Source organism: Meriones unguiculatus, chromosome 7, assembly GCF_030254825.1.
Source record: "Meriones unguiculatus strain TT.TT164.6M chromosome 7, Bangor_MerUng_6.1, whole genome shotgun sequence".
Lineage (NCBI taxonomy): Eukaryota > Metazoa > Chordata > Mammalia > Rodentia > Muridae > Meriones > Meriones unguiculatus.
The window spans coordinates 121,780,976-121,798,722 of record NC_083355.1 but is presented as its reverse complement, the minus strand read 5'-3'; the positions used below and the strand labels follow the sequence as shown (position 1 = coordinate 121,798,722).

At 38.5% G+C, this 17,747-nt stretch overlaps 1 protein-coding gene across 3 annotated transcripts in view; it reads left to right on the top strand.

Annotated features, from left to right (window-relative positions):
* The window catches only part of Itgb8 (integrin subunit beta 8), a 91,286-nt gene that overhangs the window by 53,547 nt on the left and 19,992 nt on the right, over positions 1-17,747 (top strand). For all 3 annotated transcript variants that reach the window (XM_021654172.2, XM_060388298.1, XM_021654173.2), the window contains 4 exons: positions 630-795; positions 1,301-1,459; positions 9,458-9,553; positions 11,506-11,595. In XM_021654172.2, the coding sequence (XP_021509847.1) occupies positions 630-795; positions 1,301-1,459; positions 9,458-9,553; positions 11,506-11,595 (511 nt within the window). The remainder of the gene's footprint in view (positions 1-629; positions 796-1,300; positions 1,460-9,457; positions 9,554-11,505; positions 11,596-17,747) is intronic.

Below are 17,747 nucleotides of genomic sequence, written 5' to 3'. Positions count from 1 at the left end.
TTAATTAGCATACTTACGTGCTTCGTTGTTCTGTACTCATGAAATACATGGAATCTTCTTGATTTTTGAACATCAAACCTTACAGTTATATTTTCTGCTCACAAAATAATGTTCACCAACATTAAACCTGTAATCTTACAGATCCATGTGTTATAAAAATTATCCCACCCCTCCAAAACAAGAATAGTTGCTATTCCTTCTTTATAAATTTAAATTTATTTTTATAATTTATTCACTTTATATCCTAATTGCAGCCCCTCCCTCATCTCTTCAAAGTTCCACCCTCCTTCTTCCCCCGACTCCCCTCCTCTATTACTCAGAAAAGGGGAGCCCTCCTCTCCTACCATATGACCCCAGCCTACCAAGTTTCATAGGACTGCTTGCATCTTCTTCCTCTGTGTCCTGGCAATGCCCCCCCACCAGGGGACATGATCAAAGAGCAGGCAACAGAGTCCAGCCCCTGCTCCCCTTACCAGGGTACCCACATGGACACTAAGCTGCCTATCAGCCACCTCTGAGCAGGGGGTCTAGGTCTTCTTACAACAACTATATAATTTGACTGTTAGTAGCACTTTGAAAATTTTAAGGAAGCATAGAAAACAAGATTTTGCACTTTTTTTCCCACACAGTGACTATAATTTAGACTGTATGCCTCCCCATGGATACATTCACGTGCTGTCTCTGACAGAAAACATCACTGAGTTTGAAAAGGCAGTCCACAGACAAAAGATCTCTGGGAATATAGATACTCCTGAAGGAGGTTTTGATGCCATGCTCCAGGCTGCCGTCTGTGAGGTACGTAGTCTGCATGCTGGGTGCCTCACTGCTCAGATATAGCAAAGGCTGAAAGAGTTTGATGTTCTAGTTGGCTTGTGGCATGGAAACAGCACAGACAAATACATTTTTTAAAATCTCATTTCTCATTACTATTGGGATTCATTTTGGTATATGCTGTATTAGAGGGACCTAGTTGGTAAACAGATTTAACAAAGGGGATGCTCTTTGTTTGTACACACCTCAAGGAAGAGCCAGAAAGAGCCTGTTGTCCCATTCATGCCATGTTATTCCATGTATTCTTCCTCTAATGGACGGTGAGCATTCCTCTAGGCAGGAACTAGCATAGCCAAATGATAGTGAAGGATTAAAGGGTATACATATATATGGGTATGCTATTTCAGAGACACTACATCATTCAAGCCTAACTTAATGTTTGTCAGCTTGACCACATCATTTACTTGAGGCAAAGACCACAGTGAGGGCCATGTCATTACACAAGGTCTAACTACATGTTTATTTTAAGAGTCATATTGGATGGAGAAAAGAAGCTAAAAGATTGCTGCTGGTGATGACAGACCAGACATCACATCTTGCTCTTGATAGCAAATTGGCAGGCATAGTGGTGCCGAATGATGGAAACTGCCATCTGAGAAACAATGTCTACATCAAATCGACAACCATGGTAAGGTAGCAACAAACCTTCTTAGCTATGATGATGCCTTAGGCTAAAATGAAAGTTTAAATTGTCAGTTCACTCACTCTTGTCCCAGGAAATTATCTAAAAGCAGTATGCAGAACCAAGATGAACCAGGAACCAACAGCTAATGGAGTAGTACAGTCTACAGTTACTGTTCAAGAAAGTTGATGGCTGAAAGACATTGATGTTGTCTGGTATCCAACTTTGTGACAAGCTACTTTGAACTGTAGAGATTTTAGAATAAGATGATTCAAGATCTTACTTTCATGTGATTCAAAAACCTTGAGAAGAAAGGAAAACATGGTTTTGTTTTGGGGAAATAAGCTAGTTCTATGAGGCTGGTATGTATAAACAGAATAAGAAGTGATAAGAGAAATGGAGATTGTATAGGAAATCTTCAGAATACAATACTAAATAAGCTAAGAAAAGATCATGAGAAAAAGCAGAAAACAAGGCAGGCTTTGTGAGCCCACACAGCTCGTCCTCCCTCTGCAATACTTTGTGTAGGGCTGCTTGAGGGATGAAGTTTGTCTGAATGAATTTCTAAAGCTTAGCATAAAATTTGAGTCATGTATTTAAATGCAACCTTTTATCACCACCTCTTTCCTAGCATTAGCTTATTGCAGATATGAAAAAAAATGGACAACAAAGTATGATTTGTGTCTGATGCTGACCGTTATTTACCTGCAAATGTTTGGAGAAAGATAACACAAGCCCCATTGCCTGCTACCACATAAACTAGGCATGGTGGTTCATGCCTGTAATTCTAGCACTCAGGAGGTAGAAGAGGATCAGAAATTCAATCTCATCCTGAGCTCTATAACAATTTAAAGACCAATGTAGGCATATCAGATTCTGTTCCAAACAATATAATAAAATGAAATAATAAAATATAATAAATAAATAAAACTTTAGCACATTTAAAATTCAGGCTTGGACTAACTCTAGGGGAATCTTTCAATTTGTGAATTCTCTCCTATGCAGCTAGATTTCTCTTTTGTTACTAATTTCTTTATCTAGCTTGGTTTCTACTTGGTCTCATTTAGTCTAGGATAAAAGTCCAAGTATTCTTTAGCAATGGAAGAGGAGCCAGGAGGATCTACTTTGTTTTGAGACAGAGGAAAGCTTTTTAAAGAAGAAATGACAATGGCATGATTCCCAAGTCCTGTCATTTTTTGGAAATCTTGCCAGTGACAGCATCTCTTCAGCTATATATTTAAGTAGAGGTTATGGCTCACCCAGGGAGGAATCTTTGGGCTAAATAAAATGGTGTCATGATGTTAGACACAGGTTATATTATAGAACCTTGTGGGGATAAGTTACAATTTTTACAGGATTTTTAGACATCATTTGGGTTATTGTGATATGGAGAAAACAGGCAAAGTATCATGTCCTTCTTGTGTTCATTGTAATTATTCCTTCTACTTAGAGGAATGACTCTAACACCTTTCACTCCTGTGATTTATTAGGTAAACCAAAGAGGTGTACTTGATAATAACTCAAAGAACACCTTTATTTCAGTTACCCTAGGTCTGTATGTTAAAGGCTTCTCCTGCTGAGAATTCTCACTGTTGGTGACCTGACAAGAAAACAAAAGGAACTGAGTCATTGTAGTGGCTTCTTGGTTGTATGGCCGTGTGTAAAATGTGCTATGAGTGCCTCTGAAGCTTTATGTGTTTCAGGGCAAGCAGGAAATCAAGCACCCTGTTTTTTAGGCTCACCTCCAGAAAACAATGCAGCAATGAAGATGTCTTAGCCCAAGACTCTGGACTTTATATAGGGAAATAATCCAGACCTGTTGTGTTTCTGAAGCACAGAGTTATATTTTTGAGTTATAACCATTTCTGAAGGACCAGTGTAACCCACACCAATCACAATGACTATCCACTGACTGAAAGCACGTTTGCAAATACTTTTCCTACAGCATGGAAATTATCATTACAACAACTCTCAATAGTATTTACTATTACCATGTTTTTACTAGCAAAAAATACTAAGTGTTAGCAAAGCTAAGTTAAATCTGTGTAAAGACTGAAAGCTACAACAGTAATGAACTGTAGATTTGGAACCCACTGCATTTTAATATTCTGTGTTCAATAGTCTGTATTCCTGACTACCTTGTCAAAATGTCTCAACCTCCAGGTATGTTTTCAGTTCTAACTTTTACACTGTAGCCTTTAGCTAAAGAAGAATAAACCCAAATGCCTTAGTTTTATCTGAATTACAAGAGATGAGTTAATTTAAGATAATTTCTCTTTACAGATTTTTTCTGTGAGTGTCTAGCTGTTGATATTCATGGCACACTATTAAATAAATCTATATTCTAGTGTTTTCTCTCACACTAAATGTCATATAAAAGCTCAAGTGGTACCTAGTGTTTCAGTCTGCCCACCAACAAACGTCAACTTAAAGTATGGCACTTTCTCCAACAGGACAGAGCTTCATGCAGAATTGTTGGTGATAGAAAAACACGTTAATACTTAGGGCCTGGAAGTTCATTCTGTTTCCCAACTCAGCTCCCCCAAACTTAGTCTCAACCTCATCAGAGTCCTCCCATTCACACCACCCTTGGCAAAGGCCAAGAATGATACAAAGGTCTTCTGCCACAGAGAAGGAGACCAAGAAGCTCATGCGAGGGAGGCGTTAGGTGGACGTGCTGGTACGGCTCTCAGCCCTGAACACACAAATGCAAACAGGCAGCCAATGCACCAGTGCATATACTCACCAGTGTCCCCCGTTCAGACTTCCCGCTCCCTTCTCAGAGCTTTTCGGGTGCCCCGTCATTGGTCAGCAATTCTCCATTCTTCTTCCACATGCTCCTCTGAACTCCCTACCGCCGGCTCCAGCTGCAGCTCCTCTCCGTGCATTCCCAACAGGACAGAGTAGCTGCTGACTGGGTCAGCATTTTAAGGGATGGCTGCAGAAGTGCCGAAGGCGAGGTGCTCTTAATGCAGACCTAAGCTCCCTCACACAGAAAGAAGTTGAACATTCTGCTCTTGCTGTCAGTTCTGTCTAGCATGTACTTCACTTTTAGTACACCACCTGTGAGCTTTCTATTGACCGTGAGGTACATTTACGGTGTTTCTTAGAACTGCCAATAAAGAAAACAGAGTTAAGAACACACTATGAATTTTTGCAATTCATAGCTTAGCTATATGAGTTAACAAACTTTTTGAATTTATATTTATTTCAGTGCGTTTTTATACTAAAAATGGATATTCTTTAACATTTTGAAGTCACAGAGGCATTTATAACTAATATTGACATCAAACAAGTCCATTTAATAAAAAACTTATAATCTTTTAATTAAAAATTGTTAATTATTTTTGCTGCTCTTGATTAAGAAATGGGCTTTTCAACATCAAAAAGTGTTAAGCATACATTTACTTCTTAACATGTGTCTTGGACTCATTAATAAAAAGGCATTGTATAGTTCTCAAACACGTCTAGAAATCTTGAAGTCTATATGCAGTTTTAACAAATATCATTGCATCTTTCGGAGTTCTTAAAACGAACAAAACACTTGATAGCAGCTGCCTGTACTATGTGCTTTAAACTGCAAACATGCTGAGCATATTTCTGCAGCTATTTTATGAAGTTCAGTTTTAATGGTTTACATGTTCTCAGAAAAGTAGCCAGGAAATGATCTCTGCAAACAGTACATAACTGAAGTTACTCTTAATTGAAAGCAAATGTTACATGCAAAAATCACCTACCCCAGGATCACAGGAACCTGGCTCTGCTTCTGTAGAACCTCTAACATCTAAAAACTTAGCTCAAGAATGTTTAAATTTCGTTTACAAGTTTATGGGATAAACTATCTTGCTTAAATTAAATGTTTGAGTTAAAGCATTCAAACAGAAAGCAAACATTTCCATTCTTTAAAAAAAAAACTTAGAAAGATTGTTCGCCCTTGCCCTTCTTCACTAAGCAGAATTTCATGGTTACAGCTAACACTGTTTGGGGTGGAGGAGACAAGCTCAAACAGTCCAGGCGCAAGCGACCCAGGGTTAATGACTGAGACAGACCCACCGTGAGGGTATGCCTACAGTGCTTACTGGCAGCAGCCTTTTATTTAAAACTGCCTCACAGTAAGCAGTCCTTTTGTGTGTGCTTTTGTTTTTTGGAAGAACAACCTCGAAGGCCAGGAAGGAATTCTGCTTTACCTCTTTTGGGTAAACAAGGTGATAGTCAATACTGAAAACAGTCCTCTCCACTCCTGGAAGGGCCTGCAGTAGACACCAGTCAATGAGACATCACAACCTGGTCCACTCTCCACTGCTGGAATGGGCTTAGTATTTGCAGAATCCTGGAGCAAAGCCTTTTTATTCAACAGTGCATTTATGTAAGAGGGTACAACCATAATTCTAAGAAGTGTAAACTAGTGTTTCTATATGTCTTAATCACATGGAGACAGGACCTCAGAAAGCTTAAAACTGTGTCTTGGTCACAGAGTGTGCTAGTCACCACCCCTTCCTGATAACACCTACCTAAGATGATCAGCTTGTAAGATGGGGGGTGTTTTAATTCACACTTTGGGAGGTTAGGGTCCATGAAAGTTTGTCCTCATCACATTGGGACTATGGTGGCAAAACTGATTACCTTGTGGCCAGGTAGCAAAGAAGGGAAAGAGACCAGGGGTCCACCAGTGTTCTCCAAGGGCATGCTGCAGTGGCCTGAGACTTCTAATAAACCCACCAGAGAAAGGTTCCACGGATGCCCTCTAGCGTCACAGTTTGCGGACCAGTCTTCCACCAAGGAGGCTGTTGAAAGACATTTAAGATCCAAAATGAGGGCAAAACAGGCAGTTACAGGGCTGGAGATGTAGCACCCCCTTCATTGCTCTGTCCAGATCTCCTGTTCTTGATCTCCTTTGGGAGATTTCACTCTTAAGAGTTACTTTCATAGCAAAACACTTCAGATATCATAGCACAGAGAAAAGGATGCTACCCTTTAGTGACTAGTCAGACATTATCCTCGATTGCACTTACAGACTGCATTGAATAAGACACCCTGCATAGACACAATCTCAACATGACAACAATATCCATCCCCAAATATTGGCAGCCCCTCTCTTGCCCAGCCTGCCCTTTGCTGTTACCAGGATCCACCATGTGCTTAAAAGCCAGACGGTTAAGACAGAACTAAATGGACAACATATCTTTCAAGTTTCAAGTTTTCATCTCCAAATAAATCTTCACTATCACACTGTCTCTCTCCTTTAAAACACAAACTCATGAAAAAGTGAAGTTTCCAATATCTTACTAGTTTTCAGCACTACAAACTCTAACCTACCGTACCTCTTATGTTAATTTTACTTAGAATGAAGAGAATCTTCAGCACTTTCTTTGTCCCCCTGGCTATGCATGTTATTTTTAATCAACTGTACTTTCTTCTCTCACTTTGACTAAAAGTGTTCTCCAGGAACCTCTCCTTCTGCCTGACATTCATATGTCACTCCCAGCAAGCCTAATTACTTAGCGGTTCTCCTGGCAAGTCCATTCCGTCTCCCTTTTGCCTCTAAAATGCACCTTATCTCCATTAATTATTTTCAGAGTTTAGATAAGTAATACGTAATGGGTTAGGTTGGGGGAGGTGGTGTATGTGCTAGATTTGAGGAGTCATGACATCACCAGGACAGAGCAGCTGAGAGGGGATGTGTTTTTCTAGTAGCAGGGAAAAAAAAGACATTTAAGATAAAAAGCTTGAAAGAGAATGTGCTTCATGGAGGGGAGGGAAGGAGGCTTTAGAAATGGCCATTAATCCACAGCCACTTGTCAACAGTGGTTTATTTAAACATGTGTTAGACATTTATAACCTAAAAAATCTGCCTCAAGGTACTTAGGAATTTTTTTAAATAGCTCTCTCTAGGGGAAAAAAAAATCTTTTAAACTTAAAAGTCTAATGAACCTTTTCAGTGAGCTTCTAACCAAGTAGAATGAATGTTCCAGACTTGAATTTTGGTTAGTGTGACTTCCTGTTTGTGGAAGAGGAAATAAATTTAAAGGGCTCCAAAAGTTGCTCAAATTTTCAACTTTTTATAAATACTGACTTTGTATAAATTAAGTATAAGCTGGTTAAAAACATATGTTTTTTTATTTTAAATGGGGTGTTTTTAAAAGTAAGAAGAGTGAGTGCTTGGCAAGCTGTTATTATTTTTTGCCAAAGCAAAAATATTTAAAAAGTAACTTTTGCCATTAAAATGATATGCCCAGTGTATCTAGATTTGTCCCTGAGGCTTAACTGGTGTTTTGCAAACTGTCACAAATCTACTATAAGGCTATGTACTCTATTAGGAACAGGAAATGAAACTTTTCTAGGAGAATTTTTTTTCTATCACTTTAAAGTTACAGTCCTAAGAAATGCTCTGCACAGAACTTTTCTTATGCAAGACCATGTACTAACACTTTTTGGGCCTCTTCCTGAATTGGTTCTGTATCACATCTAAATGCAACTTATGAAAAAAAAATACAGATGAGTATTTGCTATAATGTCTCCTCAGGTTGAGCCCTGGCACCATGGATGCTAAGCAAATGCTCTAACACCAAGCACATTTGCTACCCTAGCAGTATTTTTAAAAGCAAGGCTGTATCTTGGTTCATATGCATACATTTAAAATATGGGCCACAGAATATTGGCTATACATAAGACTAATTAATTCAGTTTTATTACTAAGTTCACATAGTTTCCAGAGATGGTAATTGATTAGATTAGCACTGGCAGGTGTAACCTGGTGCAGAAACTACAGTACAGCTTGATCTTGACCTGCATGAATGAAGCTAAGTAGGCTCCATCGCACAACAAATGGCTCCTACACTTAGGAACCAATGAATAACCAGAAGCCACAGCAAGTAGAGTCTGATGTCTAATTATGAACCTGTTGTTTGACACAATTTAAATTTTAGAAGAGCATTTGGAAAGAAACAACACCAGTGCTGTGCCTTACTACATAGCAGTAAATAGTTGTCAACAGAAGGATGAGGTGGAAGGGCATTGCAGAGGATTGAAGCCAGGATCTTTTGCATGTTAGGCAAGAACTCTACTACTGAGCTTCATTCTCATCCTTGAACTAAACTGCATTTCCTTTCCTAATTCATCCCTAGCTTTCTAACAATCACCACCACCAAAAAAAAAACCACTGTATTTAGCTTTTCATGTTGTATTTACCAAGGTAAAGTGGGCTCACAGTATATCATACACCTAAACAAGGATAACAATAAATTGAGAGGTCATTAATCTGAACTCTACATAAGAACTTAAAGTAGAAGTCCTGAGTGCTGTTATTTTGAGTAACTACTGAATACATCTTTCTAATTTAATGTACTATTGTCACCTTTCTAATTATCTGCAACTGTGGGAGGCAGGTCTCTTGCACACGATGCAGAGGATAGAGCTGAGAGCTTCTGTTATCCAAATGAAAGCCACAGGGTTTTCTACTATGAAGATAGTTTATACGTGCTGTGTCAGAAGTCAAATTAAATGTGCACATGCACACAGACATGTGTGCATAGATGTATATGTGTATACAACAATGGGTATGTATAATCATATATATATATAATTTTAATGTTTTATACTTCAAATCTTGCTGAGTTTTACCTCAGAAAGCACCTACTTGCATGTCCCTACTTGCAAGTCCCTACTTCTGAATATTACACTATCTTTCAGTTATTTCATTTTCAGTCCAGCATTAAATTAGCAGGGCTGTAATACTAATTTTATTGTGTGAATTTGACCTTTTCTAAGTTATAGACATTTATGGAGTTTTGCAGTCAGACATCCTGACTTCACTGGTATTGCATTTGAAAACAGTCTGAATGCTCCTTGACTATCATAAACAAGTAACTGCATCGCTATTCTAAGTCATATTTGTTGTTGTTGTTGTTGTTGTTTTATTTTGGTTTTTGTATACTAAGAGTTTGGAGATGTGTGAGACTGAGCTGATGGCCTTCACTCCTTTCTTTCTTTCACTGTCCATTACAGGAACATCCTTCATTAGGCCAACTTTCTGAAAAGTTAATAGACAACAACATAAATGTCATTTTTGCAGTTCAAGGAAAGCAGTTTCATTGGTACAAGGTATGTTTACATCTACAACATTAAAGTTAAAATGCTTGGATTGGTTGAAGTGAGGGCAGAAGCAGAAATGGGGATTCTGGGAGTCTGATAAACCATGTAAAGGTGCCTCAATTAAGTTAAACTTTATAGTATCTTATGTTAGCACTTGCATGCAGATTTTGTCTAAGTTGGTGACACTTAGAACCATCCCATGTGGACACTGAAAGCTGTATGAGAACTGTACTCGATACATATGGACTCAGTCTGACCCCAAAGAAATACTCAGTGTAACACTAATGGAAGACGTCCCTCAGATGAGAAGTGTTTCACACTCCAATTCTGTTCCTTTTTGTCTGAAGTCCTGCTTATAGTATGGTCCATAGCCATGTCCTTATAATAAGTTAGGACTAGAGAACAGCAACTGTATGCGTTTTTGTTTGTTTATGTGCTTGCTTCTTTTTTGGAGAATTTCATACATAAGTACTGTATATACATCAAAATCGTGTTTATTATTAACTGAATTGTGTGCAAAGTAAGACTCACTGGGCTCTTTAAGCCTGAACAACCTCTGCTAAGAGTTCCAGGTGCCCCCACTGTCATCTACTCTGAGAGGGATCATTTTTATAAACCATGTTTATCTGGTTTATAAACCAGAATTGGGAGCTATCTCCCAAGCCCATTCTCTACTTGGCTCCCTAAACAATCCACTAAAATCACAAAGATATCCACAATGCTCCCTGAAGAAAAATGTTCTATTGAAAGCACCCTCTGCTTTCAACATCTAAGTCTTTTTCTTATAGGGTATAGGAAATCATGTAGTTTCTGTCTGTCTCTCCGGCCTCCTTCCTCAGGCTCTTTCCTGCCTTGTGCTTGTCCTTTCAGCTATGCATCTAATTGTTCTGTACACACTCATCAGGCTATACCTTTCCTGGGTGCCGTGGTTCTTTCCTTAGCCCCAACCCATGCCTAGAAGCCATTACTTTCTTAGCTCTTGCTCATCAATTAGCCAAAACATTTAGTCATTTTCCTGGGAAACAGTCCACAAAAATGTTTCCCAGACTGAATGTTTGCTGGTATCCCTCCTGATATCCCCTGGGCATGTCTCCATTGTGTCATGTGTATGGTGCTTTGTGGTGTAGGAGTTTAACATCTCAAAACAGTAATATAATAGTGTTCAGTGAAAGTTTGACACATGGATTTTTAAATTGCTAAATCTAAGACTGGCTGGCACGAAGAAGAACTTGGTGATGCTTAATGAGTAGAAAAATGAATAAAAAAATGAACTTTGATGCTTTTAATTTTCTCATCATTATTCTGTGCTTCTCACTCCTCACTCTAATCAGACGCACTTCCTCTCAGGTAGACCTTGAAGCCATTGCTTATTCTCACGTTCTCTCAAGAGCTACCTAGACTCTTCCTCATCAGCTCCATGAGGTTCACACCTTACCTATGACCTTCCAAATCCAGCCCAGCATGTCCCAAAGTGCCATTCCACAAAACACTATTTATATTAAGCATTTACCTATATCACATGAAAAGAGTTTAGAAACCAAGGAATTGGGAATGCCAGATTAGTAATATTAAAATTAAAGTATTTGCAAATTGCAGTACCATTTTGAAAAATTTGCAAATGTGATTTTGGATCTAAATGGAGAAGAAAAAAAAACTTAGAACTTCATCAACTTATTTGCCCTCAGAACTCTTTTCATGCTAAAAATAGTTAGGAAACTTTAATTGGACTTGAGGTCATGTAATTCAGGATATGGACACATAATCATTTATACACAAGACCACACACACTGATACTTCTAAGTTCTCTGGATTAGCAATTCTCTTAGTTGTGGTTTTGTCATATTTCTTTATTCATATAAATAGCTTGCCTTCCTGATAGCTGCAAAATTTTTAATGTCTTGATTGCTCATGGTTTACATGCTACTTTTATATAATGCACCCATGACTCACATATTTTACAGGATCTTCTGCCCCTTTTGCCTGGTGCCATTGCTGGTGAAATAGAATCCAAAGCTGCAAATCTCAACAATTTAGTAGTAGAAGCATACAAGGTATGTATATACAGCCTATAAAATTTTCTCTAAGTCAATGTTACTACCATTTTATGTGCCAAGGTAGAATGCAGTATTGCTGCATCTTACAAAGAGTGAGAGAAAGGATGTAAGATGGGAATTTAGAGCTGGTTACCCCTGGATGGACCACAAACCAACAATAAAGCTTGATGTTTGGGAAAGTCAGTTCTGTTCTCCGTGCCTCACTTGTCCCACAGACAGGTAAACTAAGATTGATCCTGCCAAGTTTCTTTTCAAATGGAATATTCAGTGAGTTATCAGCTTGTCACAAAAATCTGGATAGTTCCCTACATCATGGATTTAGCAAAAACAGACAAACAACACTGTACTGTTATAAAGGACATCCTGCAGGGGTAAATGGACTCTTCCGGATATAGAGATTTCTAAGAGGGCTTCATACGAGTAACCATGCTCAGTCACTGTAGTGTTCAGTCAATTAACATTTCATCAAAAGAGTTGAGCCAAAGTTTCACTTTCCCAGATGTTCTCTTGTATCATTGACTATATTTTTCTCATCAGTCCTGTAAAGAATAAATGCATGAAGTTTTAAGAGAACTCATACTAGAGTGCTGGTCTCTCAAACTGGATCATGCCTGCATTGAAAAGCTTGATTAAAAGGTTACAAGATTGCAGTGACCGTGTGTACCATATCTAAGGAGCAGAATGTCAGAGTCTGCGAAAGCAGAGAGTAAACAAGCAGCTGGATCCAAAATACAGCTGGTGCTCCCTGGACAGGTGGGGACACCCTGATAGTTGGGGACGATCAGATCAAGGACCCCTGTGGCTGTTTCCTGGGTCCAGGAGTCATGAACTATGAGCCCCCAGCCTTTCCATATACTGGAGTGATTGCAGGCCCCAGGTCCAGGAACCCTCCACTCCAGCAGCCAGTCACTGCATCCCTCCTGCTCCCTTGAGGGCAGGGTCTGGATTCCTAGAACAGCATCCAAACCTCTAAACCCAGTTCTGCTAGTTCCCCTCTGGAGATCAGTTGAACAATAACATCATACTGAATCCTGGTTCCAAGATGGCAGACCCCAGATGAATCTGAGTCCCAGGAGCACAGTGTCTGGTAGGCCTGTAAACTGTAGCTCAGCAGCCTTCTGAGACACAGGATACCTACCCCACAGCTGCCACCTGAGTAGCCCACACCCTGCCATTCAAGGCACCTACTCCTACACCTCCTGATACTCAAGGTACCCGTGCCCACACCCCTGCCCTTACAGGCACCCATGTCTGTGCCCCTGCCCTCCAAAGCACCCACATCTACACCCTACTTTCAGAAACACACACCCCAGCATGGCTGCACAGATTTGCATTACCCTGGACCTCTCTCCTCATCCTGAAGACTACTTCAGACTCCAGACTCCAGAGATGGGCAGATGCAGCCTTCCCTGCAGGATTCAGGAAGGCTGAAACAGACAAAGCTACAGACAAACAGATGGCTAAAGGCAACCTTAAGAACACAGTCAACAAAAACTAGGACATTATGGCTCTGCTGGAAACCCCCCTAAAACAATGGATAATATAATGCAGTTGAGACACAGGAAAATGACCTTAAATTTATGTTTATGTAGTTATTAGAGGCATATAAAGAAGAAACAAATAAATCTTTCAAAGAAATACAGGAAAATACAACCAAACAAATAAAAGCCATCAAAGACAGAAAACCACAATCAAACAATGAAGGAAATGAATCAAATTGTTCAAGACCTGAAAACAGAATTAGAATCAATAAAGAAAACACAAGCTGAGAAAACTCTGGAGATAGAAAACTTAAAGAATCACAGAGGCAAGCATCACCAACAGAATACAAGTGATGGAGGAGAGACCCTCAGGTGTTGATGATACAACTAAAGAAATCAATACATCTCTCAAAGAACATATTAAAATGTAAAAATACTTGACACAAAACATCCAAGAAATCAAGGACACCATGAAAATATGAAGCATAAGAATAATAGCAATAGACAAAAAAGAAGATTCCAGGCTCCAAGATCCAGAGCATATTTGCAAGAAAATCCCCAAACTAAAGAAAGAGATGCCCTTAACCATACAAGAGGCCTACAGAACACCAAATAGACTAGACCAAAAAAAGAAAGTCTTCACATCACATAATAGTCAAAACACTAAATCTACAGAACAAAGCAAAACTATTAAAAGCAGCAAGGGAAAAAGACCAAGTAACATATAAAGGTAGCCCTATCAGAATCACACCTGACTTCTCAACAGAAACTATGAAAGTCAGAAGGACCTGGACCTGGGCAGATATTATGCAGACAATAAGAGACCACAGATGCCAACCCAGACTACTATACCCAGTAAAGCTCTCAATCAAAGTAGATGGAGAAAATAAAATATTCCATGACAAAACTAATCTTAAACAATATCTACCCAGCAACCCAGCCCTACAAAAGATATTAAAAGGAAAACTCCAACCCAAAGGAGGTCAGCTACACCCAAGAAAACACAGGATAGGGATAACTTCACAACAGAAAACCAAAAGAAAACAAGCACACAAACTCACTATCACCATCAACTCCACAATACAGGGAACTAACAATCATTGGTCACTATTATCTATCAACATCAATGGACTCAACTCTCCAATAAAAATGGTAAAAGCCAACAGAACAGTTTCAGAAACAGAATCCAACATTCTTCTGCATTCAAGAAACACACCTCAGGAAAAAAGATAGATACTAGTTCAAAGTAAAGGGCTGGAAAAAAGGTTTTCCAAGCAAACAGACCCAAGAAGCAAGCTGGAATAGCTATCTGAATATCTAATAAAATAGACTTTTAACCAATATTAATCAAAAGAGATAGGGAAGGACACTTCATTATCATCAAAGCAAAGTCCACCAAAAGGACATCACAATTCTGAACATCTATGCTCCAAATACAAGGGCATCTGCATTCATAAAGAAACATTAAAGCTTAAATCACACATCAATTCCAACACATTAATAGTGGGAGACTTCAACACCCCACTCTCAACAAATGACAGATCATCCAGACAGAAGCTAAACAGAGGAATAATGAAGCTAACAGAGGTCATGAGTCAAATAGACCTAATAGATGTCTACTGAATGTTTCACTAAACATAAAAGGATATGCTTTTTTCTCAGGACCACAGGATCTTTCTCCAAAACTGACCATATAGTCAGTCATAAAGCAAACCTCAACCAATACAGGAAAACTGAATTAATGCATTGTCCTTAATCAGATCACCATGGATTAAAACTAGACCTCAACAACAACAGAAACAACAAAAAGCCTACACACTCATGGAAACTCCTTGCTCAATGATCACTGGTTGAGGGAAGAAACAAAGAAACAAGTTAAAGACTTTCTTGAATTCAATGAAATGAGGGCACAACTTACCCAAATTTATAGGACACCATGAAAGCAGTTCTAAGAGGAAAGTTCAATGCATTGAGTGCTTTCATAAAGAACTTGGAAAGATCCCATATTAGCGACTTACAAGATCACCTGAAACTTTAGACAAAAAAGAAGTAAATACACCCCAAGAGGAGTAGACTGCAAGGAATAATCAAACTCAAGGCTGAAATCAATAAGTTAGAAATAAAGAGAACAATACAAAGAATCGATGAAACCAAGAGTTGGTTCTTTGAAAAAAATTAACAAGATAGACAAACCTCTAGCAAAACTAACTAAAAGACAGAAAAACTGTACCCAAATTAACAAAATCAGAAATAAAAAGAGGGGCATAACAACAGACACCAAGAAAATCCAAAGAATCATTAGGTCTTACTTCAAAAGCCTGTATTCTACAAAATTGAAAAATATAAAGGAAATGAACAATTTTCTTGATAGATTTCACCTACCAAAGTTAAATCAAGAGCATGTTAATAGTTAAAACAGCCCTGCATTCCTCGGGAAATAGAAGCAGCCATCAAAAGTCTCACAACCATAAAAACCCAGGGACAGATAGTTTTAATGTGAAATTCTACCAGACTTTGAAAGAAGAGCTAACACAAATACTCCTCAAGCTATTCCACAAAATAGAATCAGAAGGAACTCTACCAAACTCATTCTATAAAGCCACAGTCACTCTGATACCTAACCACACAAAGGTTCAGCAAAGAAAGAAAATTTCAGACCAATCTCCATCTTGAACATTGATACAAAAATATTCAATAAAGATACTTGCAAACCAAATTCAAGAACACATCAAACACATCATCCACCATGATCAAGTAGGCTTTATCCCAGGGATGAAGGGATGGTTCAACATATGAAAATCCATCAATGTAATCTGCTATATAAACAAACTGAAAGAAAAATTAACATGATTAGATGCAGAAAAAGCCTTTGACAAAATCCAACAACTCTTCATGATAAAAGTCTTGGAGAAATCAAGAATACAAAGTCCATACCTAAACATAATAAAGGCAATATACAGCAACCCAATAGCCAGACTCAAACAAAATAGTGACTCAAAGCAATCCCACTAAAATCAGGAACAAGACAAAATTTCCCACTCTCTCCATTTCTCTTGAATATTGTTAAAGCAATAAGACAACTAAAGGAGATCAAAGAGATACAAATCAGAAAGGAAGAAGTTAAAGTATCACTATGCACAGATATGATAGTATACGTAAGTGACCCCAAAAGTTCCACCAGAGAACTCCTGCAGCTGATGAAGTCCTTCAGCAAAGTAGCTGGATACACGATTAATGGTTAAGAAATCAATAGCCTTCCTATTCACAGAAGACAAATAGGCTGATAAAGAAATTAGGGAAACCACACCCTTCATAATAATCACAAGTAATATAGAGTATCTAGGAGTAACTCTAACCAAGGAAGTCAAAGACCTGTATGACAAGAACTTCAAGTCTCTGAAGAACGAAATTGAAAAAGACATCAGAAGATGGAAAGATCTCTCATGCTCATGATCAGTAAAATCAACATAGTAAAAAATGGCCATATTACCAAAGGCAATCAGATTCAATGCAATCCCCATCAAAATACTAACACAATTTTTCACAGACCTTGAAAGAACATAAACTTCATATGGAAAACAACAACAAAAAACAAAAACAAAAAACAAAAACAAAAAAATCCAGAATATCTAAAACAATCCTATACAATAATAGAACTTCTGGAGTTATCTCCACACATGACCTCAAACTATACTTCAGAGCAATATTAATGAAAGCTGTGTGGTAGTGGTATAGGAATAGGCTGGTTGAGGAATCAAATCAAAGACAGAAACAAACCCACACACCTATAAACACCTGATTTTTGAAAAAGGAGCCAAACCCTACGATGGAAAAAGACGGCACCCTCAGCAAGTGGTGCTGGCCTAACTGGAAGTCCACATGCAGAAAAATGCAAATAAATCCATATCTATCACCCTGCACAAAACTGAAGTCCAAGTGGATCAAAGACCACAACATAAAACCAGATAAACTAAATCTCCTCAAGGAGAAAGTGGGGAAGAGCCTCGAACTCATTGTCTCAGGAAACAACTTCCAGAACAGAACACCATTAGCTCAGGCTCTAAGATCTACTATTATTAAATGGGATCTCTTGAAATGAAAAGCTTCTGTAAAGCAAAGGACACTATCAATGGGATAAAATAGCACTCTACAGAATGGGAAAAGATCTTCACCAATCTTCTATCTGACAAAGGGCTAATATCTAGAATATATAATGAACTCAATAAATTAAACACCAACAAACCAAATAATCCAATTAAAAAATGGAATACAGAGCTACAAAGAGAAGTTTCAACCAAGGAATCTTGAATGGTAAAGAAGCACTTAAAGAAATGCTCAATATCCTTAGTCATCAGGGAAATGCAAATCAAAATGACTCTGAGATTCCATCTGATACCTGTCAACAGCTAAGATCAAAAACTCAAGTGACAACACATGCTGGCAAGGATGTGGAGAAAAAAAAAACACTCCTCCATTGTGGATGGGAGTGAAAACTTATACAACTACTTTGGAAATCAATCTGGTACTTTCTCAGAAAACTGGGAATAGCCGTATCCCAAGACCCAGCTATAGCACTCCTGGGCATAGACTCGAAAGATATTCAAGTATATGAGTACATTTGCTCAACCATGTTGATAGCAGCGTTATTTGTAATAGCCAGAAACTTGA